Source organism: Colius striatus, chromosome 17 (assembly GCF_028858725.1).
Source record: "Colius striatus isolate bColStr4 chromosome 17, bColStr4.1.hap1, whole genome shotgun sequence".
NCBI classification, from domain to species: domain Eukaryota; kingdom Metazoa; phylum Chordata; class Aves; order Coliiformes; family Coliidae; genus Colius; species Colius striatus.
In genome coordinates, this window is record NC_084775.1 from 15,206,293 (window position 1) to 15,231,533 (window position 25,241).

General features: G+C 63.0%; 4 protein-coding genes across 6 annotated transcripts in view; 1 reads left to right on the forward strand and 3 right to left on the reverse strand.

The window, feature by feature from the left end:
• The first annotated feature begins 270 nt into the window (after positions 1-270).
• ISCU (iron-sulfur cluster assembly enzyme) lies at positions 271-2,570 on the forward strand. Its single transcript, XM_062010424.1, has 5 exons — positions 271-375; positions 461-574; positions 784-894; positions 1,818-1,896; positions 2,184-2,570. The coding sequence occupies exons 1-5, from the start codon at positions 298-300 to the stop codon at positions 2,279-2,281; spliced, it is 480 nt and encodes a 159-aa protein (XP_061866408.1). The 5' UTR covers positions 271-297; the 3' UTR covers positions 2,282-2,570.
• A 1,454-nt stretch (positions 2,571-4,024) lies between these two features.
• On the reverse strand, positions 4,025-8,159 carry TMEM119 (transmembrane protein 119). 2 transcript variants are annotated; one of them, XM_062010423.1, is made up of 3 exons: positions 7,246-8,159; positions 5,129-5,534; positions 4,025-4,999 (listed from the first exon to the last, which is right to left on the reverse strand). In XM_062010423.1, exons 2-3 carry the CDS (start codon positions 5,521-5,523, stop codon positions 4,804-4,806), a joined length of 591 nt encoding a protein of 196 aa, XP_061866407.1. In that variant the 5' UTR covers positions 5,524-5,534; positions 7,246-8,159; the 3' UTR covers positions 4,025-4,803. The 2 variants fall into 2 exon arrangements, with proteins under 2 accessions (XP_061866407.1, XP_061866406.1); XM_062010422.1 differs by having other exon boundaries at positions 4,025-5,534; positions 7,246-8,156.
• A 2,927-nt stretch (positions 8,160-11,086) lies between these two features.
• Positions 11,087-14,012, reverse strand: SELPLG (selectin P ligand). The gene is made up of 2 exons (XM_062010414.1): positions 13,742-14,012; positions 11,087-13,025 (listed from the first exon to the last, which is right to left on the reverse strand). Exon 2 carries the CDS (start codon positions 13,018-13,020, stop codon positions 11,833-11,835), a length of 1,188 nt encoding a protein of 395 aa, XP_061866398.1. The 5' UTR covers positions 13,021-13,025; positions 13,742-14,012; the 3' UTR covers positions 11,087-11,832.
• Positions 14,013-17,795: 3,783 nt separating this feature from the next.
• Positions 17,796-25,241, reverse strand: part of CORO1C (coronin 1C) — a 49,945-nt gene continuing 42,499 nt past the window's right edge. For both annotated transcript variants that reach the window (XM_062009592.1, XM_062009593.1), the window contains exons 4-11: positions 24,524-24,653; positions 22,459-22,640; positions 21,805-21,924; positions 21,203-21,307; positions 19,789-19,934; positions 19,375-19,432; positions 19,036-19,281; positions 17,796-18,065 (exon numbers count right to left, since the gene is read on the reverse strand). In XM_062009592.1, coding sequence (XP_061865576.1) covers positions 17,949-18,065; positions 19,036-19,281; positions 19,375-19,432; positions 19,789-19,934; positions 21,203-21,307; positions 21,805-21,924; positions 22,459-22,640; positions 24,524-24,653 — 1,104 coding nt within the window. In that variant the 3' untranslated portion in view covers positions 17,796-17,948. The remainder of the gene's footprint in view (positions 18,066-19,035; positions 19,282-19,374; positions 19,433-19,788; positions 19,935-21,202; positions 21,308-21,804; positions 21,925-22,458; positions 22,641-24,523; positions 24,654-25,241) is intronic.

Genomic DNA, 25,241 nt, shown 5'->3' on the forward strand with positions numbered 1-25,241 from the left:
GCGCTGGGTGTCGCGATAGTAAACGGGAGGGTGTCGCGATTAGAAACAGCGTTTGTTGTTCGTTACGGCGACAGCGCGGGACTCCTCTCGCAGAGCGGCTGGGGACGAAGCACCGCGCGCGCCAGGCGGGGGCGGGGCCAGGGGCGAGGGGGCGAGGCTTTGTGGATGGGCGTGGTCAATTGGATGACGTATGGTGAAGGGGCGTAGCCGATTGGAGGAGCGGAATGGAGGGGGCGTGTCCGTCGCACCCGAGGTTATAAAAGGGCGGCGCGGGCCGGGCGCCCTCTCAGAGCGAAGATGGCGGCGCTGAGGGCGGTGCGGGCGGCGCTGCTGCGGCCCGCGGCCGGCCAGGCCCGGCTGGGCTACCACAAGAAGGTACGGGGCGAGTGGCGGGGATGGGACACGGACGCACGCACACGCGCGGGGTGGGCTGTCCGTGACGCGCTGCCTCTCCCCGCAGGTGGTGGATCACTACGAGAACCCGCGCAACGTCGGCTCCCTCGACCGCAACGCCAAGAACGTGGGCACCGGGCTGGTGGGTGCCCCGGCCTGCGGGGACGTCATGAAGCTGCAGGTAGAGGCGGGAGGAGGGTGCCGTGGGGCTGAAGCGGGCCCCTTGCCCTCAGGGGCACGGCGCGGCCTTCTCTCCGCGCACCCGCCGTGTCCCGCGGGGCCTGCGCAAGGCCGCGGCAGCCGCGGGGGAGCCGAGGCCCAGCCCGGGCCCGGGAGGGTGGCTCTGGGGTGGCCGAGCAGGTCACTGACGTGCCCCCAACGCTCCGGCAGGTGGAAGTGGATGAGAACGGGAGGATCGTCGACGCCCGTTTCAAGACGTTCGGCTGCGGGTCGGCCATCGCCTCCAGCTCGCTGGCGACCGAGTGGGTCAAAGGGAAAACGGTAACGGCCCAGCTGGAGTCGGGGGGGGACAGCACTGAAAGGCTCCGGAGCTCCCAGCCTGTGCAGCTTCCCTGCTGGGAACACCTTGTGCAGGAACACCTTGTGCCCTGGGACTGACCTGGCTTCTAGGGCAGCTCCTGCCTCTTCCCAGCCCTTCCACTGGGCTGCAGGGAGGCACAAACACCTTCCTCACAGGTTCTGAAGGAAAGCTGAGTTAGGGATTGCCTTCAGGTTATTGATACTTCTCTGATTTCAGTGCCAGAAAAGCATTTCTATGTGATGCTAAAATCCTGTGTCCAGTTCTGGGCCCCTCTCTACCAGAAGGACATGGAGGTGCTGGAGTCACTGTCCCTGGAGGGGTTTCAGAGCTGGGTGGGTGTTGCACTGAGGGAAATGGGCTGATAGGGCTGGGACAGAGGCTGCACTCCATGGGCTTAAAGGGCTCTGTGAGCTGAAACCATTCTGTGAGTCTGTAAGAGGTTCCAAAGAAACTCAAGGAAAAGCTGCTTCCCTGCTGAGCTGAGGGAGCACTGGCAGGGGCTGCCCAGATGGGCTGTGGAGTCTCCTCCTGGAGACATTCCAACCCAGCTGCACAGTCCCTGTGTGCCCTGCTCTAGGTGTTGCTGCTCTGGCAGGGAGGTTGCACTGGATGAGCTTCCCAGGTCCCTTCCAGCCCTTTTGTAAAAGGCACCAGTAGAACAGTCCCTCTGGGGCCCCTCACCCTATGACACTGGGGCTTTGCTTCATTCCCACCACTGCTCAGCCTGAGACATTCCCTAAGCCCAGCAGCCTGGGCTGGTGACATGTTCTTCCCCCTGGATTCTTGTGGCTGTTGCAGCAGTGATTCAGCTTGGGCAGCAGCTGCCCCTGCAGCCTATGTGGCAGCTGCCATGGCCTCTGAGCACACACTCCCTGCCTTCCAGGTTGATGAGGCTTTGAAGATCAAGAACACAGACATTGCCAAAGAGCTCTGCCTGCCCCCTGTCAAACTGCACTGCTCCAGTAAGTACAGGGCCCAGCTGGGAGGCAGCTGGTGCCTCACAACTCACCTGTGGCCGGCTTTTGAGCTTATTTGAAGAGCTTTCAGGTCTCATCTTTGGGGCTGTGTAGCTCAGTGGATATAAGAGGTGTTGAGGTGGTGATTCTGACCTTCTGCCTCCGCCCCAGGGCTCCCTGCAGCAGTGCTTGGTGCTCAGGCAGGGGTCCTGCTGTGGCTGCTTGTGCTTTTACATCAGCTTTAGTTCCCTCCTGCTGATTCCTTGTCCCTGAAACACTTGTTTTGTTGTCAGTGTTGGCTGAAGACGCCATCAAGGCGGCCTTGGCCGATTACAAGCTGAAGCAAGACCCAAACAAAGAAGAGCCTGAGAAGAAAGCCAACAGTGCCTGAACTGACTGGAGCTCCTTCTCTTTCCACTGGGATTGGCAGTGCAATTGCTGGAGCTGGCAGGAGGCTCCTGGGCACCCTGAAGCTGTAAGATACGCACAAGCTCTGCTCCAGGCGTGGCAGGGCCAGGCTGGGGCAGCCCCCGGCCCCTCACACCCCCCAGGGACTGCTCAGCCCTGGGAGAGGAAACCCTGGGAGAGGAAACCCTGGGCTGGGACTGCAAGGGCTGCACTTTTCCTTGGCAGATGTAGAGTTTTGCCTCATGTTTGAAGAGAATTTAGTGGGAAACGTTGCCTTGGCCTCAGTCTTTGTGTGGGAAGTGTCTGTGGGATGCAGCTGCCCACCAGCCACAGCCCAGGGGCACCCTCCTCTTGCTCTCTGACCTTCTCAGGAAGATCCCAACCCCACCTGGACACGTTCCTGTGCCCCCTGAGCCAGGGGAACCTGCTTGAACAGGGGCTGGGGCAGCTCTGTGGGCCCTTCCCACCCCCCATCCTGTGTGACCATGTGCTGGTGGAGCCCAGGGAGTCTGCTACAAGAGTTTCACCCCCTTAGAGGAGAGGAAACATCCTTGTGGGGCCTGAAGCCCAGCCAGTGGGGTGCAGGGCTGAGGGGAAGCTGCCAGGCTCAACGTGTGGCCTCAGGTCCTGCAGCTCAGCAGAGCCCTGGCAGCGGGACACACTCACTCACCTCCTGGAGGGTTCTCACAGCAGCAGGAGCTGGGCAGGCAGCAGCTGTGGGGAGCTGGGTTTGGGGTGGTGTGGCTTCACCCATGGCCCAGCCCCTGTGTGACTGCTGGCAGATGCTTTTACCAGGGGAGCTTTTCCTTGGAGTTCCAAAACAAACACCACCATTAAAAGCTTCACCTGCTCTTCACATCTTAAACCATCTCAGAAGCCTTCACTTGCCTGTTTCATGCCAAGGCCCAGCGTGGTGGGGGCTGGAAGGGCCCTGCAGAGCTGCTCCAGCCCCAGCCCCTGCTCCAGCAGCTTCCCCTGGCTCAGGGGGCACAGCAACGTGTCCAGCTGGGGTTGGAAACCTCCTGAGCAGGAGCCTCCACACCCTCCCTGGGCAGCCTGGGCCAGGGCTCCCTCCCCTCAGCACCAAAGCACTTTCTCCTCCTGCTTCTTAACATTTCCAGCCCATTAAGCAGCTCATTCCTCTGTCTCTGCCCACAGCTTTGAGTTGTTTCCTTCCACACAGAGCAAGTCCCACCTTGGTGCCCCTGTGGTTTGTCCCTTTAGCCCAGCACAGCCTGAGCCTGACCCTTGGCACAGCCCCCGTGCCAGGCTCCTGGAGCAGCCCTTGCACTTACCAACAGCAATCAGGGAGACTTCAGCCACAGCCTCTGCTGTGGGACAGAACAGGCTCATCCCCCTGCCCAGAGCCCCTCCACACACTGCCAGGGGGAGAGAAACGGCAGAAGGGGAGAGGTTGTCCCACTGCCAGGGGCTGGGGGCGGATCCCTGGGGCTGGGATAAAGCTTGGGGGTGCAGGGGTGAGGCTGTGTTGCCCCAGGGTTGTGCTGGCCTGCTGCCCGGGCAGTGCTCGCTGGGGCTGTCAGATAAGCACTTTCCCAGAAGCAGCCTGTTGGCTGCAGATCTGGAGTCCAACACCCACCGTCCTGGGGCTCCCAGAGCTTCATCCCCAGAGCTAAACCCCGCTGCCATGGCCGCGAGGGAGCAGACAGCCGCGGGGCCGCGCCAGCCACCGCCCGAGCTGCAGGAACAACCCGGCAGAGGGAGCTGCGGAGGAAACGTCTTTTATTACAAGCCGAAGGGGTTACGGAGAGGCAGGAGCCCGGCTGGGCACCGGCTGCCTGGCCTGGGGCAGGAGGGGCCTCGCCAACAAACCCCCCACGCTGGGCCGGCACGGGTGGCCACGGGCATCAGCAGAGTGTGGCCAGGCTGGAGCAGTCCCTGCCCCGCTCCTCGGGCAGCAAAGGGCTGGGGGTGAGTGGCAGAGGGTGAGAGCTGCCTGGCACAGCACCGGCACAGCACCAGGAGCTGCCTGGCACAGCAGCAGCACTAGGAGCTGCCTGATACAGCACCAGCACAGCACCAGCACCAGGAGCTGCCTGGCACTGCACCAGCACAGCACCAGCACCAGGAGCTGCCTGGCACAGCACCGGCACAGCACCAGGAGCTGCCTGGCACAGCAGCAGCACTAGGAGCTGCCTGATACAGCACCAGCACAGCACCAGAAGCTGCCTGGCACAGCACCGGCACAGCACCAGGAGCTGCCTGGCACAGCAGCAGCACTAGGAGCTGCCTGATACAGCACCAGGACAGCACCAGGAGCTGCCTGGCACAGCACCAGCACCACGGAGACACGGTGCCTGCCAACCCCCCACCCCAGCTCTGCCACAGGGTCCTGCCAGGTGCCCTGGGGGGATGGGGGACACACGGGGGGCTTCAGTGGGGCCTCCTCGAGCCGCCACCTACGTGTGGAGCAACGACCCCCCCTCCAGGGCTGCCGGGCGGCCCCTGAGCCGGCGGCTCCTCGGGCTCAGCTGGGGCCTGGCGCTAAGTGCTGGGGGGCTCCTGGGTGCTGGCAGCAGCCGCCTCCCCCCGTGTGCCCCCGGCCCCTGCGGCCTCCTCAGCAGCTGCGTCCTGGGGAGGGGGCTCAGCAGCTTGCTCCTCACCCAACTTCTTGCTTCCTCCCTCCTCCTCCTCCTCCTCGGGGGGGTTGTTCAGCGGCGCGGCGCGGGGGGGCCTGAGGCTGTGTGCAGCGGCCAGGATGTCTGCCTGCAGCCCCCCCTGGCCCGGGGGCTCCTCAGCCCTGGGGGCTCTGTCTGGCACCTCGCTGAAGGGCCGGGGCCCCCCGCTCTTGTCCCGCTCGTCCACGTACTTGTGCCTGGGGAAGGCCGCGGGGTAGTACGCCGACGCTTTGTGCTTCTGCCGGAGCACCAGGGCGGCGCACACGATGAAGAGGAGGACGAAGGCCAGCGAGCCCACCACCACCAGCAGCAGCAGGTACTCCTTGAAGAAGCCCAGCAGCCCGTCCAGCAGCCCCCCCGGCGCCGAGCCGTTGCTCCCCGTGGTGCCGGCCGCGGCCCGCAGCGTGGGGCCGGGTCCCGGCGTGGCGCGGCCGATGGCGGGCGGCGTGGCCGAGGCCTCCTCGCCGTCCCCGCTGCCGCCGTCCGGCAGCACCGCGGCGTGCCGGGCCACCAGCGAGCCTGCCGCGGCCACCAGCAGCGCCAGCAGCGCCAGCAGCCACCTGCCCATCGCCGCCTGTGCCGCCATCACCGCCGGGGCTGCGGGGTGCAGAGAGAGGGGAGCAGATGTTAACACCCCCGTGCAGTGAGAGACCCCCAGTCCTGCCCCAAATGAACCCCCATGGGATGCAGACATTGACACCCCCGTGCAGAGAGACCCCCCAGTCCTGCCCCAAACAGCCCCATGGGGGGATGCAAGGGGTGGGTGCAGACATTAACACCTCCATGGAGTGAGAGACCCCCAGTCCTGCCCCAAATGAACCCCCATGGGATGCAGACATTGACACCCCCATGCAGTGAGAGACACCCCAGTGCTGCCCCAAACAGCCCCATGGGGGGATGCAGAGGGAGGGGAACAGATAGTAACACCCCCATGCAGTGAGAGACCCCCCCAGTCCTGCCCCCACCAGCCCCATGGGGCTGCTGTACAACAGGATGCAGAGGGAGGGCCAGACGTTAACACACCCCCCATGCAGTGAGAGACCCCCTCAGTCCTGCCCCAAACGCGGCCCCGGCACCGAGGGCCAACCAGAGCGTGGAACGGGCTCAGCTCAGCCCAGGCTGTCCCATCCCAGCCTCACACAGCTGGATTCCCTCACGAAACGCAAAGCCACAGCTCCAGTCGCACCCCCGGGGAGGGTCCCTGTGTTGGTTTTGCAACGGGCGCGCTGCAGCAATAGCCGGGAAGCGGCTGAATGGGATTGCTCAAGCGAGGGGGGCTGAGGGGGGGCTGCTGCAGCCCCGGGGCCGCTGCCAAACCCCCGCCTGCAGCCTTCACACAACGGCCCCGGCGCTGCTTCGGAAATTCCTGGCCGAGCTGAGGTTTGCAGTGGAAACTCTGAGGCGCCGCTGCCCCGGCAGCAGCCGCGAGTCGCGATCGCTCAGCCCGGCCCCGACCACGGCTGAAGCGGCGGGACAGGGCACGGGACCGACCCCCCCGTCCCACGCACAGCCCCGCAGCTGGGGTGCAGCAAAGAGAGGGGGGTCCCGCTGCATCCCCCCGCCCTGCTCCCTGCCGGACCGGGCTGCATCTGCAGCCACAGAGCTCTGCAGCCCCGGAGGGGTCTGTGGGGGGCAATGGAGGGTCCCCAGAGCAACCCCCCCACCCCCAGCCCCACGGCAAGCTGAGCCAGAGCAGCAGAGACTCCTTAGGGACAATCCCCTCAGCCTTGTCCCCTCCATGTTCAGGCTGCTGGAGGGGCTCCAGCAACGGGCTCTGGGCTTCCAGGCTCCTTCTCTCCTGTGCAATCTGGTTTCCATTAAACCTGGAGCAAACAACCAGCAGCAGAGGCTGGAGATGCCCCCTGGGCTCTGGGCTCACTGGGGTAACGGTGGAGGATGAGGGGGTTTGGGGGGAGGGGGCAGGACAAGCCCCTTTCACCACAGAGAGAGGCCCCTGGGCTACAGCAGCAAGAGGGGTCCCAGGGAAGGCAAAAGCATTAATGCACCAGCAGCAAAGGGAGCTGAGTGGCCATGGAGGGGCCGAGCAAAGCCCAGAGCAGTGCTGAGAGCGGGGCCTGTCCTGCAGCCAGCCCCCAGCCCCATCCCCACCCAGCCCCAGCCCCGCAGCACGCCCCCAGCCCTGGCTGAACACAGGCAAACCCCCCCCTGCTCCCTCAGCGCTCAGGGAATCCTCAGCTGGGATGTCCAGGCTCCATCCCACGCCCCAGCCCAGCAGCCGCAGCCCCGGGGCAGCCTGCAAGCCTCTGTGAGTCACCCAAACGACTTCAGGGGTGGGGGGGAGCCTCACCTCACCCGCTGCTGCCGCGTCGGTGGGAGGGAGCCAGGAGAATGGGGTCTGTCCCACGCTCACCTCCTCGAGCCCCTTTCTGCTGCCTGCTGGGATGGAGCCTCCTCCTTCTCCTCCTCCTGCTCCTTCTCCTCCCTCCTCCTGCTCCGCAGCCCAGGCCCAGCTTGTTCTCATTAGGGCTGGTTTAGGGAGGGGGTGTGGGAGGCCGGCGAGGGGCAGGCAGCCCCCAGCCCCCTCCCAGATGAAATGCAGCTGGGGCTGGGGTCTGCCTGGCCTCATGCCCTGACAGCAAAAGGGGGGAGCCCAGGAGCCCCCCCCAAAAGCACTGCTGGAAGGGGCCACTTTTTGGGGTGCAAGTGGGGAAGGGGCTGCCAAGGGGGATGTTGCAGCAAAGGTGGGAGCAGAGGTGACATCTTGTCCTCATGGCATGAGGCTGAGCTGCCACGGTGGGACAGCAGGAGTGGCACCCCAAAAATGCCTCCTGGTGATGCCCTGTCAGGGCTGAGCATGGCCCTCACCCCACTGCCTTCCACTGTGCTTCTGGACCCCCCTCACCACAGCCCGGGGCCTGATCCTGCCCCCGTGCCCCAGCCCAGCCCTGCTGGTGGTGCCCATCACCCGTGGGGCACAAGCCACTGTGGCCACACAGCACCCAGGAGCTGAGGGGGCTGGTGATTATTTGGGGCTACCTGGGGTATTAATTGGGGCAAACAAGGCTTGAGGATTGTCCCCCCATCCTCGACTTCAGGAGACCCATTTCCTGAAGGTCTCAGTCTGGAAACGCTCCAGCACAGGCTCCTGTGCCTCGGGCTGCAGAAAAGCTGGTGCACAGCTCCCTGGGCATGGCCTCCAGGCTGGGGGTCTGGGGGCATCGCCTGAGCCCACCCCCAGTGCTCTGCCCACCCCTCCCAGGCCCCTCCACCGGGACCGCAATTGCTCAAGAGGCTGCAGCCGCTGTGATCTCATCCTCTTGCTATTTTGCCTCTGAGCCTCCCCAGGGACCCGCTCAGACCCCTGCAGCAGCCCCGGCTGCTCCCCCCCGGGGCTGGGAGATGCCGACCCCAGCCCGGGCAGCTGGGGGGCAACTGGCGCCGTCGGGGTTTCTGTCGGCGTCGCCGGTCGGGTCGCGGCTCCCAGAAATAACGGCCCCGGCCCCGGCTGTCTGCGGCTCCCGCAGCTGCTGCCGCGGCTCTGCCCGACCTGCAGCGGCCGCCCGAGACCCCCGAGGGGAAGGGGCGCGGCGAGGTGGTCTCGGCCCGTGGGCCTGGGGTGCTCGGGCCCCGTCCGGGGTCGCTGGGCAGAGCAGCTGGGGACGGGGCTGCTGCTCCGTGTGCCGAGAGATGCTGGTGCTGGGCTCAGCCTCCTCTGCCCACATCCCTCCCCCATCCTTCCTTATCCAGGGGCCCCATCCTGCCCTGCACAGCATCTCCATTCCTTCTCATCCAGGATCCCCATCCCTCCTTGTGCAGGGTCCCCATCCTGCCCTGCCCAGGACCCTCATCCCTCCTCATCCAGGAGCTCCTTGCTCAGGGTCATTCAGGGTCCCCATCCTGTCCTGCCCAGGACCCTCATCCCTCCTCATCCAGGAGCTCCTTGCTCAGGGTCATTCAGGGCCCCTATCCTGCCCTGCCCAGGGTCCCCATCCCTCCTCATCCAGTGGCTCCAATCCTTCTCATCCAGGGGCTTCATCCCACTTTAGCCAGGATTCCCATCCCTCCTCAGGGTCCTCAGCCCTCCTCATCCAGGGTCCCCATCCCACCCTGCCCAGGATCTCCATCCAGGCTCCTCACCCTCCATCCCCACCCCCGCTGCCCCCACCCGGGGTCGCTGCCCTGGGCCCCTCCCGGGGCGGGGGGATGCTGGTGGCCGCGTGGCCCCGGTGCCAGCCCCGGTGCCAGCCCCACTGTCCCCGGCGCTGGGCAGGGCCCGGCCCCGCTGTGTAATTTGGGGCGGCTGGAGGGCGGGGAGCGGCGGGACCCGGCTCTGCGGCGCGGCCCGACCCCGGCAACCTGCAATTTGAGACATTTCGGCTCCTCTCCGCTTGTAATTTGCTTCCTTGGGCTGCGCTTTGCTGTGGCAGCGAAACGCCCGCGGGGGGAGCTGGCGGGGGACACCAGGCACAGCCCCACCAACACGGGATGGTGGGGGCTGCAAGGGACCCCCAGAGCTGCCCCAGCCCCTGCTCCAGCAGCTTCCCCTGGCTCAGGGGCACAGCAACGTGTCCAGGTTGGAAACGTCCCGAGCAGGAGCCTCCACAGCCTCCCTGGGCAGCCTGGGCCAGGGCTCCCTCAGCTCAGCACCAGAGGAGACTCGCTGTGTTTCAGGGGAAGGCAGCTCAGAGCCCCACACGGATCGTGCCCCGGGGGCCCGTCGGTGCCGCTGCTGCCGGATTCCTGTGCCGTGAGCGGGGCCGTGGCAGCCCGACAGCACCCGCTGACGCCGCCAAATAGGGCGATTCCTGGCTCCTGGCAGCTGCCTCACGCTCCAGCACTGGAGGAAAGTTTATCCTCCAGAGCAACAAGCCCTCTGACCTGCCTTCAGCCTTCTCAGGGCCCACCAGCCTCATCCTCAGCTGTGTCAGGCTGGATGAGCTGCTGTGGGGTGAAGCTGGATGACGGGAGCGCTTCCCCTCCCAAAGCGGGGCTGGGGGGCGCAGTGATCCCTGCAGCCTCCTGTTCCCCAACAGCCCAGAGGCACAAAGCCCATGGTCCTGCTGAGCCACGAGCTCCTGCAGCTGCGCTCTGGCACGCTGGGGCTCTGGCTTCCCTCTGAGTGGGGTCAGAGCCAGGTGGCATCACCGGGGCCGAGGCATCCCGGGCAGGACCCAGCCCCAGCCACTGCTGCAGATCCCCCAGCCCACAATGCCTCGCCCACAAACACTTACACTTGCTGCAGGGACTTGCTGGGGAGGCTGCTCAGCACCACATGGAAAACATCCCAAGCACAGCGTGAATGTAAACAGCACCAGGGGCACGGTGCAGGTGGGAGCTGCCGTGCTGCCGACCCCCCCACGCCAAAAGGGCCCATCTCGGGGCTGGGGCCACGCTGTGACACTGAAATGCTGCTGTGGGTGTGGGTGGGTGAGGAGGGGGCTGTGGGCATGGAGCTGCTGAGCCTGGCAGGGCTGGGGCTGGGGGGGACAATGAGCTGGGCTGGGACAGGGATGGGGGGGATGTGCAGGGATGAGACAGGGATGCAAAGCCCTGCTGAGGCTGGGATGGCAAGGTGGGGACAGCGAGCCTGGCAGGGACAGGCTGAGGCTGTTCCTGCTCCCTCGGGTGCCCCAGGGAAGGGGTCGGGCTGATGGCTGCAGCAGGGGGGGAATCCAGGGGCCAACCTGAGACCCCCCAGCCCCGGCCACAGGCGAGTTGGTGGGAGCTGGTGGCTGCTGCCGGCTTTGCTCTCGGGGTCCCTCCTGGCCACAGCCCGGCCACCGCTGCCCTGGGATGCCGAGCCCCTGCGACCACCTCCGGGACCACCCGAGGGGCGGCGGCAGCCCCGTCCCGTCCCGTCCCCGCCCTCGGTGCCGGTGACCGCAGCGCAGGAACCCGTTACACCACGAGCATCCCACGTTACACCACGAGCACACCCGGCCCGGCCCGACACCCCCGTTTCCGGCACCGCCGCCCTTCTCGGCTCCCACGGAGCAGCGCCAGCCCCAGCCCCGGGCGGGGACGGGGGTCCCGGGGGCTGCGGACCCCAACCCGCCGGGCTCTGGCGTCTGGCTCGGCGAGGGGCGGCCGCTGGTTTCACTTCTGCTCCCGGCGGGGACGGACTGAGGCTGCTGCTGGGGGAGGAGGATGGAGAAGCGGGATGTCGGCAGGGGGATGTGGGCAGGAGGGGGCTGGGGAGGGGGCCAGGAACCAACCACCGCGCCCAGGTCACGCTTTAATGGGGTCGGCCCCGGGGGGAGGCGGCTCCACATCACAGCAGTCCGAGGGAAAACACGGTCCCGAGGGGATGGGGGTCCCGAGGGGATGGGGGTCCCGAGGGGTGTCCCGAGAAGATGGGGATCCCGAGGGGATGGGGGTCCCGAGGGACGGGGGTCCCGAGGGGATGGGGGTCCCGAGGGGATGGAGGTCCTGAGCGGATGGGGGTCCCGAGGGGATGGGGGTCCCGAGGGGAGGGGTGTCCCAAGGGGATGGGGCTCCCAAGGGGATGGGGGTCCCGAGGGGATGGGGATCCCGAGGGATGAGGGTCCCGAGGGGATGGAGGTCCTGAGCGGATGGGGGTCCCGAGGGGATGGGGGTCCCGAGGGGAGGGGTGTCCCAAGGGGATGGGGCTCCCAAGGGGATGGGGGTCCCGAGGGGATGGGGATCCCGAGGGATGAGGGTCCCGAGGGGATGGAGGTCCCGAGGGGATGGGGCTCCCGAGAGGATGGGGGTCCCGAGGGGATGGAAGTCCCATGGGGAGGGGTGTCCGGAGGGGATGGGGATCCCGAGGGGATGGAGGTCCCGAGGGATGGGGGTCCCGAGGGATGGGGCTCCCGAGGGGATGGGGGTCCCGAGGGATGGGGGTCCCGAGGGGAGGGGTGTCCCATACCCCTGGCAGCAGCACGGACCGTGCCCGCCGGCAGCCGCCAGCCCCTCACGAGTGCTCCGGCAGGAAGCTGCTGAGGGTCAGGGTGTCCCCGTCAGCCTCGGGGCCGCCGTCCAGCAGCCGCCGGTGCCGCCGGGCCGGGCCGGGGCCGTTGGCGGCCGCGTCGCCGTCGGGCAGCAGCGACGAGATACAAACCATCTCGGTGCGGCTGAGCCGCCGCCGGCCCGTCCGCGCCCGGCGCCACAGCCGCGCCGCCAGCGCCCCCGCGCACGCCAGGAAGGCGGCGGCCGCCAGCCCCAGCAGCAGGATGGCCAGCACGCACTTGCTCAGCACCTTGCCGGGGTCCCAGGGCACCGGCACCGCCGTCCCCCCGGGCCGCGTGTCCCGAGGGGCCGAAGGAGTGGGCGCGGGGGAGGCGTCCCGGTGCCCCGACGGGCTGGGGGCCGGGGGGGGGTACGCTGTCCCTTCCTCGCCCCGCCAGCTGGGGACGCTGCTCACGCCCCGTGCTGCCCGTGTGCCGGGCTCCGCCGCTGCTGAGCTCAGCAGCAGCTCGGGAGCGTCGGTCTCATCCTGCGGGTCGGTGGTGGTTGGCACTGCCAGGGCCCGGTGCAGGCTGGATGTGGTGCTGGGTGCTGGCACGGAGCTCAGCAGCAGGTCAGGCTCGGGGGAGTCAGTCTCATGCAGGGGGTTGGTGGTGGTTGGCACTGCCAGGGCCCGGTGCAGGCTGGCGTTGGTGCTGGGTGCTGGTGCAGAGCTCAGCAGCAGGTCAGGCTCAGGGGAATCGGTCTCATCCCCAGGATCAGCCGGGGTTGGCGCTGCCAGGGCCCGGTGCAGGCTGGATGTGGTGCTGGGTGCTGGTGCAGAGCTCAGCAGCAGGTCAGGCTCAGGGGAATCAGTCTCATCCCCAGGATCAGCCGTGGTTGGCGCTGCCAGGGCCCGGTGCAGGCTGCTGTTGGTGCTGGGTGCTGGTGCAGAGCCCAGCAGCAGGTCGGGCTCGGGGGAGTCGGTGTTGTTCGTGGCACTGGTGATGTGGCTGTGCCCTGGAGCGATGCTGGTGGTGGCACCGGGCTGCTGCCCACCATCAGCCCTCCTCCTGCGGGCGAGCAGCGGGGGCTCATCCTGCGCCGTCCCCCACACCCACCGCGCTCCACGGTGCTGCCCCGGCTCCGGCAGCACGGCCCCGCTCACACACAGGCTGCTCAGCACCAGCACCAGCACAGCCCGGCCCAGAGCCATGGGACCTGTGGGGGAACAGAGGGGACGGATGCAATGGGGGTCCCAGTCCCTGCAGGAGGAGGCTGAGCTGTGTCCTTCAGGCTGGAAATGGCCCCGAGGAGCGGAGCATCCTCCTCCCCTCCCAGAGAGGGGACCCGGGGCTTGGGGGGGCTGGAGGGTGGGACCACCGACCTCCTCCAGCCACCTCCACCTGCAGGAGATGGGCCCCAGCAGCTCCCCTTGAGAAGAAAGTGTTGAAAGGGAAGCTGAGGGTCTGGAAATGGGAAACGAGCCGCGCTGGAGGCGGCTGCTGCAGGCTGGGCAGTTGCAGGATGACGCCCCGTGCAGAAATGAAACCCCAGGGGTGCTGCACACGGTTCAACAGACCCCCACGGGCTGCCCATCATCCCCCTCCTCTGGCTGGGCTGCTGGGGGGCTCCTGGGCCGGGGCACTATCTGTGCTGGAGCGGGAGGAGAGGTAAACCCACCCCAAACCCACCCCAAACCCACCCCAAACCCACCCCAACACCCCCCCGTCCATCACCAGTACTCCCCCGGCAGCCCCCGGTGGGCAGAAGCCCACGAGGTGCCCCCAGCCTAATGGCACCCAAACATGGCACCGAGTGTCCCAAGGACCCTCCCACGGCCCCAAAGGCTCCCCAAAGCCCCCAGGGAGCAGCACCCGCTGTGCACCCCGCCAGCATCCCTCAGCACCCCACCCTGCAGGGGCCCGGGCGCTCACCTCTGCGGGCTGCGGCGGGGTCCCGAGCCGGCGGCACGGCGCGTGGGCTCAGCGGCACAGCGGGCGCGGATGGGACGTCACGGGGGGAGCGGCGCCAGCGGGGCCGGGGGCTGCGGGCACCCGCCAGCCAGGGCACGGGGCGTGTGGGGCAGCCCCAGAAACGGGCCTCTCGGCCCTCGGCTCCCGCCGGGCTGTGCCGGGGTTGGTGCCGCCCTGAAAGGAGAAGTGACGGTGAACACGGTGCCAGGGGCTGCCAGAGCACCGTGTGGGCATGGCCAAGGCTGCCAGGGAACGGTGTGGGCATGGCCAGGGCTTCTAGACTGCCAGAGCATGGTGTGGGCATGGCCAGGGCTGCCAGAGCATGGTGTGGGTATGCCCACGGCTGTCAGAGCATGGTGTGGGCATACCCAGGGCTGCCAGCCTGCCAGGGCATGGTGTGGGTATGCCCAGTTCTGCCAGGGCATGGTGTGGGTATGCCCAGGGCTGCCAGAGCATGGTGTAGGCATCACCAGGGCTTCCAGACTGCCAGGGCACAGCGTGGGCATGGCCAGAGCTGCCAGAGCACGGTGTGGGCATACCCAGGGCTGCCAGCCTGCCAGGGCATGGTGTGGGTATGCCCAGGGCTGCCAGGGCATGGTGTGGGTATGCCCAGGGCTGCCAGAGCATGGTGTAGGCATCACCAGGGCTTCCAGACTGCCAGGGCACAGCGTGGGCATGGCCAGAGCTGCCAGAGCACGGTGTGGGCATACCCAGGGCTGCCAGCCTGCCAGGGCATGGTGTGGGTATGCCCAGTTCTGTCAGAGCATGACCAGGGCTTCCAGACTGCCAGGGCACAGCGTGGGCATGGCCGGGGGATGAGGCAGCCCATGGTGCCCTGAGAGGGGGCACAGAGGTACCCCAACACCAGGGATTGGCCTTCACACGTGAGGAGGAAGGCCTGGCTCAGTGGTTTTGCAGAGCCCTTCTGTGGGCAGCAGCACAGCCTGTGCCCGGGGGGCTGTGGGGGCTGTGGGTGCTGCCCCGGCTGCCTGGCACAGCCCCGGCTGGGAAACACCCGCCCTGGGCGCAGCGCCCGAGGTGCAGCCGCAGGAAGGAGGCTGCTGCAAGAGCACATCCGCAGCAAACGCCCTGCAGCCGCTGCTCGGGCTGTAAACAACCCCCTCCCGGCCCCAGCAGCCCCCAGCAGCCCCCAGCAGCCCCCCAGCAGCCCCCCGAGCCACGGGCTGGACTCACCCCAGGCTCCTGGCCACGGGGGATGGACCAGGGTCCCAGGTCACTCAGGGCTGAACATGCCCAGAGAACGGGGCTCAGGTCTGTGGGAGCAGCTGCAGGGAGGGATGAGCTCAGGTCTGTGGGAGCAGCTGCAGGGGGGGATGAGCATCTCTGGGATGGCTCTGGGGGGGTTCAGGGGGCTCAGGGAGTGGTTCCTCCCCAAGAGCAGCCCCGTCTCCGTCCCTTCCCTCGGGGCTGTGCTGGGGCAGCTGCAGGCAGTTGGGCAACACGGGGTGAAGGGCTGTGGGCAGGCTGTGGGCAGGCTCTCACAGCTCCATGGGGACCGAGTAACACTATCTCCAGGCTCAGCTTGCTCTGCCACTGCAGGCTTCCCTGCACCCTTGAAGCAGGTTTCAGCAGGGGGAAGAGGAGGAGCCTCCCCAGCTCTGGGGTCACTCCGGGGTGGCTGAGACCCCTCCCACCCCCTGCAAGCCTGTGCACATCTAGACCCCCATGCAGCCACTTCAGCTGCAGGGACAGCAGCAGGGAATCCACAGTGAGCCCAGGGACGGGCCTCAGCTCTCCCAGGGACAGCCAAGAGCCAACAGGTCCCGGAGGACAGACCCCACTATGGGCTGCCAGCGCTGTGGGTAAGGGCAGTGTCACCAACCAACAACCCCCCCAGTGGGGGTGGCAGGACGCAGAGAGGCAACAAAAAAAACCAAACCAGAGCAAGTTTTATAATAATCAATGACTTTGTTTTTGTCTCTCTGTGGAAAACAGAAGCAAAGGTCCAGACACACACCGGCTCTATGAGAGCGTCGCTCGGCGCCTCGCCGCCTCTCCTGGGACACCACGGCTACAAAAAGCTTCAGGCACTGACTCTGGTTGAGCCTGGCTAGGCATCAGTTCATTTAAATAAAATACAGGCTTAGGAGCTAAAATCCAGGGTGTGTGTCACACGTTTCCCTCCGATGGCAAAGAACAAACCCTCCCCAGACCCCCCAGCACACAACCGACACCAGGATGAGCGCCTGGGGGTGTGGGGAGCAGTGTTAGGTGTGGCTTTGTTCCCCAAAAACAACCTTCCCCCCCTCCCACACCACCTCCCCCAAATGAAAAGGAAAATACACATCATCACCTCAGGCATTTACTGCGATACAAAAACGTCACCAAACAGCCAAAGAACCCCAGAGCCTGGAGCGAGACCAGCAGCAGCAGCAGCGGCAGGGCAGGGCAGGGCAGGGCAGGGCTGGGGCTGGCTGTCCCTCCTGCCCTGCTCACCACACAACCCCCACAGGCTGCTGCAGCTTTGCTGCTCTGCTGTGAGAACACATCCTGGGGCCCTCACCCGCCTCCTCCTGCCTCTGCAGCCACACACAGACATCCCTCCAGAGCAGAGAATCCTTCATCTGTGGGTTCTGAACATGCAAACACTGGAGGGGCTGGGGGAAAGGGAAAAGGAGAATCTGGGGGCTTCTAGCTAAAATAATGGGGGGGGTGAAACAAGGTCCCTTGAGGCTGCCCTGTGCCAGGGGCTGCTCCTCGGCTCACAGCCCTCAGACACCCTCTGTGCCCTGCTCTGGGCTGGTGTGCCCCAGGACACACCTCACCCCAGCACGGGGCTCTGAGCCATTCCAGGAGGAGCTGGCCAGCCTGATGTGCTCACAGGGTCTCTCCCCAGTGGGCATCTCAAAGGACAGTGTGAGAAGCCAGTTCTCCAAACTGGGATGAAACCTGCTGTCCCCAGTCCCTCCTGCCCAGAGGGAGCACAGAGGGTCTGGGGATGGAACGAGGAGCTTCCTGCAGGGTGCTGTGGCAGGAGGGGGGGGTGAGGCAGGAATGGACAGAGGGAAAATAACCCCAAATGACACAAAATGATCCAAACAGAGGTGTTTTGTTTCCGGAGAGCCGTGAGGACAAAGTCACCCAAGTGCTGCCAGTGGAGGCAGAGCTGCCACTTGTGCCAGCAGCACGAGTGTGAGGGGCCAGAGAATGGCCAAAGCTGGCACAGACTGCAAAAGCTTCTCAATTAAACCCCAACCAAGGAGCCCAAGCGCGTGGTGCTGCAGCTCCAGGGCAGCAAGGACAACGTACAGCTGGAGCACACACCATGGCAAGCTGGGGAGGGCCAAGGGGCCAGGGCTCGCCTCTCCCCCAGCACCCTCCAGCCCTGTGACAGGGAAAACACCTCCTGCATCAATCCTGCCTCAGGGGAGAAGACAGAGCTGCAAGGGGAGCACAACCAACGCCTCGGGACGTGGCTGGAGGAACCCAAAGGTGGGGCTACGCTCAAAGGGCAACGGGCTGGTGGCTCAACTCCTCCAGGGGGTCCCAAGGAGAAGAGGCTCTGGGGGGTGGGAAATCACCTTCACAGCTCCTTTTGCTTTACCCTGCCAGGGGCTGGGATGGCAACAGGCCAGGGAGGCAGCCCAGGGTCTCGGCAGCAGCCTCAGCCACACCACAGAGGAAACCAACCCTGGAGATGGGGAGATGGACACAAAGCAGCTGCAGCTTTGTCCCGGGAGCAGCACACGGCCCCCACAGCCCCTGGGACCACAAACACAAAGCAGGAACAGGGGGCTGGTGGTTTGGGGGTTGCTTTGCTCTGTCCTGTCTCTTTTGTTTTTGGCAACTTTAAAAACAACGGTCCCTGAAATGCAGAACCAGGTGTTGGGGCACAGCACAAAGTCAGGAGGGGGGTTGTGTTCAGGGGTTCAGAGCAGCTGGGGGGGCAAAAGGGCTAAAAAAATACTGTCAAAGTAGCACTTGTGGGTTTCGACTCGTTGGACACAGTCACAAAAACTGGTGGGGACATCAGGATAAAAACCAAACCAACCCAAAAAAAAAAAAGCTTGGCTTTTAATCATCAGCTCTCGTTGAGGTGGATTTGGGAGAAGAGGAAAGCTCGAACTGGGAGGCTGCAGGCTGCCGCTGGCCAAGCTGGGGAACTGGAATGTGCCTGTGGCGGCGGGGCCAGCGCCGCTCGCCACGCTCAGTCCATCTTCGCCAGCTGCTCCTCCAGCTTGGAGATGCGCTCGGCCTGGCTGCTCATCGTGTCCTTGATGCACTTCAGCTCCCGCAGAATCTCATCCAGTTTGGCTTCGTTTTGCTGCAAGAGAAGAGAGGACATGGCCTGTGCTGGAGGGGACACAGCCTGTGCTGGAGGGGACACAGCCTGTGCTGGAGGGGACACAGCCTGTGCTGGAGGGGACACGGCCTTCATGGGTGATGGGATGAAGCTGGGACACAAACAGCTCCATTGAAACATAAGAACCAGCTCTGTCAGTGTTGGAGTGAGGGTGCCCTGGCCCAGGCTGCCCAGGGAGGGTGTGGAGGCTCCTTCCTTGGAGCTCTTCAAGACCCTCCTCAACACGCTCCTGCGTAACCTGATCGAGGTGACCCTGCTTCTGCTCTAAAATGAGCTCTAAAGGTCCCTTCCAACCCCTCCCATTCTGTGATTCGATGATGACAAGGCCTGTGTGTGTGTGAGGAGGGGCTGGTGGGATGTGCTCAGCCAACAGCAGTTTGTGAGGGGTGAGGCTGCTCTGGACGGGGCTCCCATGAGCGTTCCAGGGCCAGCATGTGCCACAAGCCTGGCACAGGCACCCTCCAGCCTTCCCAGAGCAGCAGTGGCAAAGCTTCAGGGACACACTGAGCCAGTATCTTGCTTTTTAGCACAGCTGAAGGACCTACTGGACTGACAGCTCTCACAGCTTTGCCTGTTCCTGCACCACGTGTGAGCTACAGCCTCCAGTCTGTGAGCTCACTGGAGCTCCTCTGGGCCTGCACACTCTGAGGTCCATTTGTCCCACTGGCTCTGATGGGTTTTACACATAAAAAGTGGAGCACAGCAGCTCTCCCAGGCAGGAGGGTGGCTGGACCAAGCCACACTTTCCTTTGTGTCACTACAGGAACTTGTCCTGGAGCACCACAACCCATTTACCACCTCAGCACCCACTGGCACCCTGGGGTACCCCATCCATCCGTGCTGGAGCTTTCCTGTGGCTATTTCTGCCTTGCAGCACCCTGGTAATCACACCTCAGGCCACCATCCCCCAAAGCTCGTGGGTTTTACTCACAGGGTTTGAGGCATCAGCTGCTTTCTTTGGAGCATTGATGAGATCACTTTTCTTGTTTGCAGCAGGCTTGTTGTCCAGTATGTTCTTCTTGACCACCTTGAGATCCCTGTTCTTGCCTGGAATGTACCCATGCTTCAAGGAGATGAGCAGGGGGTCAGCATTCTTCCCCTCAAACCACTCCTCTGCTTCCAGAGCTGCTTCTGGGCCAGCTGTGTCTGGGTACAGGTCGTCCTGGAAGAGGTCCGACTGCAAGCCAGAAGAGATGAATTAGTCAAGTGCTTTGGGGCTGGAAGGCAGGAGCTGGCTTCAAGACCACATAAGCAAGGAGGCAGTGCTCACCTTTCGAGGAACTGTCATGATGATGGGCTCACATTTCCTCTCGTGAAGCTTGAAGAACCTTTCAAAGAAACACAAGAGCTGGGACTCAGGCACGAGGGCTCCCGGTGCCTTTGGGGTAGTGCTGCACGGGGCAGTGTGAGCTTAATGGCTGCACCTGAGGCCCTTTCCTCCTCTGCCACATTTGCTGCACTCTGCTCATGACTCTAAACTCCTAAGCCCAGCTCCCAGGCTGCTTGCTGTGCTGGCTGGAGGCTGCACTCAGCCTTAGGCACCACCAGGCTCACTGACGTGTTGGTGGCGGAGGCTGAAACCAACCTCACGGTAAGTTTAATGCAGACAAAGTGTTCTGCTCCCTCACTTGTAACAGACTCAGCCCAAGAGCACAGCCCCCACGCTGAGAGCCCCCCTCCTCACCTGGCAATCTCACACTTGTTGACGTCGAGGCCCCTCTTTGGCATGAACCCCATTCCCCTCTGCGGCTCCTTGCTGCTGAAGGTGTTGAGGTAGTGAACGTAGGGGGATTCATCTGTGATCTCAAAGTAGCGAATGCTGCTGTCACCCTGCAGGGAAGGAAAGGAATCCACTCCAGAGGCTGGAGGGGCCAGTGCTCCCCATGCTCACTGCCAGCCCAGGCAGCCATCAGCCTCACTCCACAGGATCTCTGAGTGATGGGGGCTGGAAGGGCCCTGCAGAGCTCATCCAGCCCCAGCCCCTGCTCCAGCAGGTTCCCCTGGCTCAGGGGGCACAGGAACGTGTCCAGGTGGGGTTGGAAACCTCCTGAGAAGGAGCCTCCACACCCTCCCTGGGCAGCCTGGGCCAGGGCTCCCTCCCCTCAGCACCAGAGCAGTTTGGACTGATCAGCACTGATGAGATTCCCCTCCCTCAGGCTTCTCTCCTCCAGGCTGAACAGCCCCAGGGCCTGCAGCCTTTCCTCCTCACACTCATGTTCCATCCCCTCAGCATCCTGGTAGCCCTGCCCTGGCCTCTCTCCAGCAGTTGGACTCCAGGAGCTTTAAGGGCTTTTCCACCTGAAGCAGTTCTGTGACTCTACAGTGACCTGAGCTTGTGCTTCAAGGCTGGGGGTGGCAACTTTCACACCTTGTCTTGTGCAAGAGCAGAACTTTGTGCCATGGTCAGGCAGAAAGGCTGTAAAACAGCTTCTCATTGACTCCAGGCAATTCTACTGCACTAGCATCTCTGAAACAGGACAAGAGGTGGCAGATATAAACCAAGGGTTTCTCACTAGCTGCTCACAAAGCAGCTCTCCTTGAACACACTCGCACGGAGCCTCCTTCATTACTTGTTCATCTGGTCTTTGGCTGCTGTTTGTAGGAAGTCCAAAGCTGCAGCATCAGAAGTGGGCACTTCAGAGCACTTAATGCCTACAAATTACTTTTAGGAAGGAGCATGAGATTCCAGTTTGTATTATTTAACCCCAGAGTGCTGCTCCACATTTCACCCCCTGCAAGCACAAGGAGGGTAAAACGTACCTTCCTCCCACACCAATGTACAACCATTCAGGTCAACACCAACAAGAGATGATGTTTTGATGGAAGTATCTGACTTGTGGCATTAAGAGCAGCTTTACCCAAGGAAATCCATCTCAAAGAAACACCCAGCCCTGCTCAGGCTCTCTGTGTGCTCCTGCAGGGTGAGGACCAAACCCAGGCCAGAGCAGCCTGACCTGCCTGCAGCCCTGACCATCGCTGCACTGCTAATGTTTTGGTTCCACCTTTCCCATTTTGAGGCACTTGGGGAACATTTCACAGGCATCACTCATTCTGCAGGAGTCTCCCCCTGAACAGTCATTCCCAAAGCTGCTTCTTACCTTGCCACACAAGTAGATAATGTTGGTGTCTGGATCGTAGAAAGGCAGCAGGACGCCGTTGCTGGTGTCCATCTCATGAAGGGCTATTGGCTCCTCCATGTTTTTCTGGAGAGAAAAGAAATGCCAGTGATGTGGGTGTTAAACAGGATCTAAATTATCAACAGCTCCCTGTAGCTGGTGGACTCACCACCCCAAAGGAGCTGTCTACAATCAGAGCTGCTCTAAGTGTCCACAAGCTTATTCACTCCCCAAGGCCACTTTAATCACAAAACACAAGCGAAACAGGACCCAAGAAAAGCCACAAAGCCCAGGGAAAGATGTGACCCAGTGATGTGTCTTGTGCCAGCGTGGTGGGACTGTTGCTGTTTGCACATGCAGAGAGTGAAGTGACCCTCACACACATGGGCACATCTCCTCAGGCACCTCAGAGGTGCTGCCCTGGCTGAGGCACGAACTGCTCCAAGAGAGCTCAATTCCTCTGCAGAGCCAACACCCAGCCTGAACAGGAGCAACAAAGAGCACAGGGAGCCTGAGCAGGTGCAGGTGGCAGGTAGAGGAGGGAATACACTCAGTATATGAGGTGTGCCAGGACAGGAACCTACTGGATTCCAAAGGGCCAGCTGCCGCTCGCTCATGCGGCTGAAGCCGGTCGTGAAGATGTTCCCATCGGCGAGGAAAATGGCCCTCATGGGCCTGGCTCCCTCGTGGGTTTTCTCCTTCTCCTGAAAGAGATTGACAGGTTAGCCTCCAGCACAGGGTGGGAAAAGCCCAGCTGGGGGTGGCTGCTGCCCTGACCCGCTGCTCCTCCACGCAGGACGTGGGCAACACGGAGCAACAGCCGAGTCTCTGCCCGATGCCTGAGGGAACAGACCAGTGACTCGGCTACGAGTGGCCACTCCTGGCTCATCCCAGCTCTCCCTGTCAGGCTCTGGCAAAGTTGGAGGAAGACTTCTTTGCAAGCTCTGACACAAATGCAGGCTGCTAAGTCTCCACTCTGCACACACCGCTTTGGAAGTGTAATTATCCAGAAGGATTAGATGTGGAATTACACTGCTGCAGGTTTGAAACCTGAGCCCTAAAATCCCAGTTCAACCACTAATCCAAAGCAACCCAGCCAAATCCTTCCAGCACTGCTGTCCCTCCTGCAGCCCTTCCCCTCCCTTGGGAAGCACAGCCCACACAAAGCAAAAGGCTTCTCCCCCTGTATGTCCTTGGAGTGAATCCCACCTGCTTCTTTCACTGCCATGCAAACTTACAGCAACAATCTCTTGTTTCCTGGGGTCAATGACTCGGACTTTCTTGTCTTTGGAAGCTGTACAGATGAGGCTGCCGTTGCGGTTCCAGCTCACGTTGTAGATCATGTCCACGTGCATGTCGTCCAAGTTGATGAGAGCTTCACCTGTTCCCACGTTCCAGATGATGATTGCATTATCACAACCTGGAAGAGGAACCAACAGCTGAAGTTGCTACACTGGTGTGCAGGGGAAAAACCCACCCCAAACAGCAGCAGGGAACAAAGGACAAGACCTGCTGCAGCTCCAAAGCCGCAGACTTAACCCAGCTCCGTGCTCCGGCGTGTATACGGAGCCTCAGGCAGCTCATCCTCACCCAAATACAGGCCCAGAGCAGGGACCAAAAAGCCAGAGAAGGCACAGACCTCCTCCCTGGAAAATGTCAAGCACCTCTCAGAGACAGCTTCTCTCAGACAGCTGTAGCTGTCCCAAACAAGGGCAGCTTATCTGCCCTTCCCTACGAGACACTGAGGGGCTGCAGCGTGGCCAGAGCCGGGCACAGAGCTGGGGAAGGGGCTGGAGCACAAGGGGCTGGGGGAATGGGGGTGTTGAGCCTGGAGAAGAGGCTGAGGGGAGACAGGAGCCCTCTCTGACACTCCCTGACAGGGTTGGTCTCTTCTTTCCAGTAATGAAGACAGGACAAGAGGAAACAGCCTCAGGTTGCCCCAGGGGAGGTTGAGAGGGGAGGGCTGTGACCCAGGAGCTTCAGGTGCTTTTCCAACCCAAATGATCCTATGATTTGGAATTATTTGGCCACCAACTCAGTCAACACACTGCCTGGATGCATGGGGCAGGCAGGAGGGGCCCTTGGCAGAGAAGAAGCTGAAGAGAGAAGCAGGAGGTAGTGGTGCTGGAGGAGGTCTGTGGAGGTGTGCCCTGGCCACTGCTACTGCAGCAAGCTCGTGGGTCTTGGCTGCAGGAGAGCAAGAGATGCCAAGGGCAAAGAGGGGCTGTTCTCACAACCCCATACCTGAGAATACTGGCTGGCAGGCACTCACTGTCTCCTTGGGTCAGAGAGATTTGAGGGAAGAAGAGTCAAATAGCAGGGCTGGAAAACAGGCAAGTGAGAGCAGGAGAAACAGCAGAACAGAGAGAGAAACAAATGGCAGGCAGCAGAAGCTGAGGTCAGCAGTTTCACAAGGACTGCAGCCATCAGGAGGGTGGTTTTGTTCAAGGACCAGAGAGCACGAAGGCAAAGAATAAAGCCTAATGACTGAAAAATGAAGAGCAGGACTGGAGGACAGGGTAAGGGATGGAGAGCACAGTGTGAGACTGAGCAACTTCTCCCCAGGCTCCAGAAGGGTGAAAACATGCAACAAGGCGAAAGATAATCATCACTCTGAACCCCCAAAGGGCATGAAAGTGCCAAAATCAGCCTGTTGTCACCAGCAGGAACCCTGCCATGACCTGACAGCATCCCTTCTCCTCTGTGCTCCTGCTCAGCTGCCTGGACACACGCCTCGTGCTGCCTGACAGGAGCCTGAGGAAGCTCCCCAAGACAAATCCCCTTCTGCTGTTGTAGGTTCTCACACTGAGTTTCAAGGAGAATGTCATGGCCTAGACCACAGCAAGGAGATATCTGGGAAATGCTGCCAAGAGGAGGCTGTGGAAGGAAGAGGCAGAGTGTGGGCCACCTGGCAGGGAGCAGCCAGGAGCAAAACCAGTCGGGTCTTTTACAGAAGTACATAAAAAGGGAGAGGAGGAGGGTGCAGATGTAAACAGCTGTCAGCAGATGAAAGCTGCAGATCAAATACAAGCCTGGAACAATCCTAATGCTGTGATTCATGCCTCCAGGCAATTTCCTGGTCCTTGTCCCTGCAAACTGAAGGTAGCAGAAGGCAGAGGGAAGGAGGAGGCTGAGCCACACGGCCCCGTGCTCCCAGGCACCGCCGTTACGCCTGTGCTTTGTCATCCTCAAGCAGCTGGGAGAGGAAAGATGCAAAAAGAAGGCAGGAGGTCTCCTCTGCAATGTCTGTTGTGCCAGCAGAAGATGCCTGGAGAGCCCAGAGCCCCCAGCCCAGAGCCGTACCTGCGCTGAGCAGCACGTTGCGTGCCGTCGGGTGCCAAGCCACGATGCCGACCCTCTTGGAATGGCCTTCTAACACTACCACAGGCTCTGTCAGCGACAGGGTGAGCCCGTTCTCGGGGATCTGCCACACCTGGGGAGGGGAAAGGAAAGATGGTTAACCAAGGGCCACCCCTTGTGAGGAGTGTGGCTTCCCCCAGAGCTGCGGCCTCAGCTCCTCGCTGGGAGCAGCAAGGATCCTGGAGGGAATCGTTCCCAGGCACCATCAAACCCCTGGGCTGACCTCTGCTGGTCCCTCCCAGCTCTCCCTGCCAGGATGGATGTGTCCAGAGATCCATTTGCCTCAGAAGGATTCCAAACAAGTCGCCTCAGAGCTCCAGTTGCAGCAGAAGGAGCTGCAGTGTTTGGGGGCAGGCTGCTCCCTCGCAGGGACGGCACTGCCCTCACGCTGCTGCCTGCCTCCCACCTCCCTAGAAACACTGCCCCTTACTGCCCATGCTCTTTGCAGAGCTTCCTCTCAGGTGCCATTTAACTTGAGGAAGGGCACACTGCTCCTGGCAAAGGTGAAAGCAGCCCCTGTTGGCACTGCAGAAGGGGCTGAACGCAGCCCGTTTGCTTCTTGCCTGCTCGGCTGCACAAACCCTGTGGCAAGCACCTCTAGCACAGGGCCAAAACCAGGGCGAGGAACAAAGCCCTGGGGACCACAGAGCACTAGAACTCC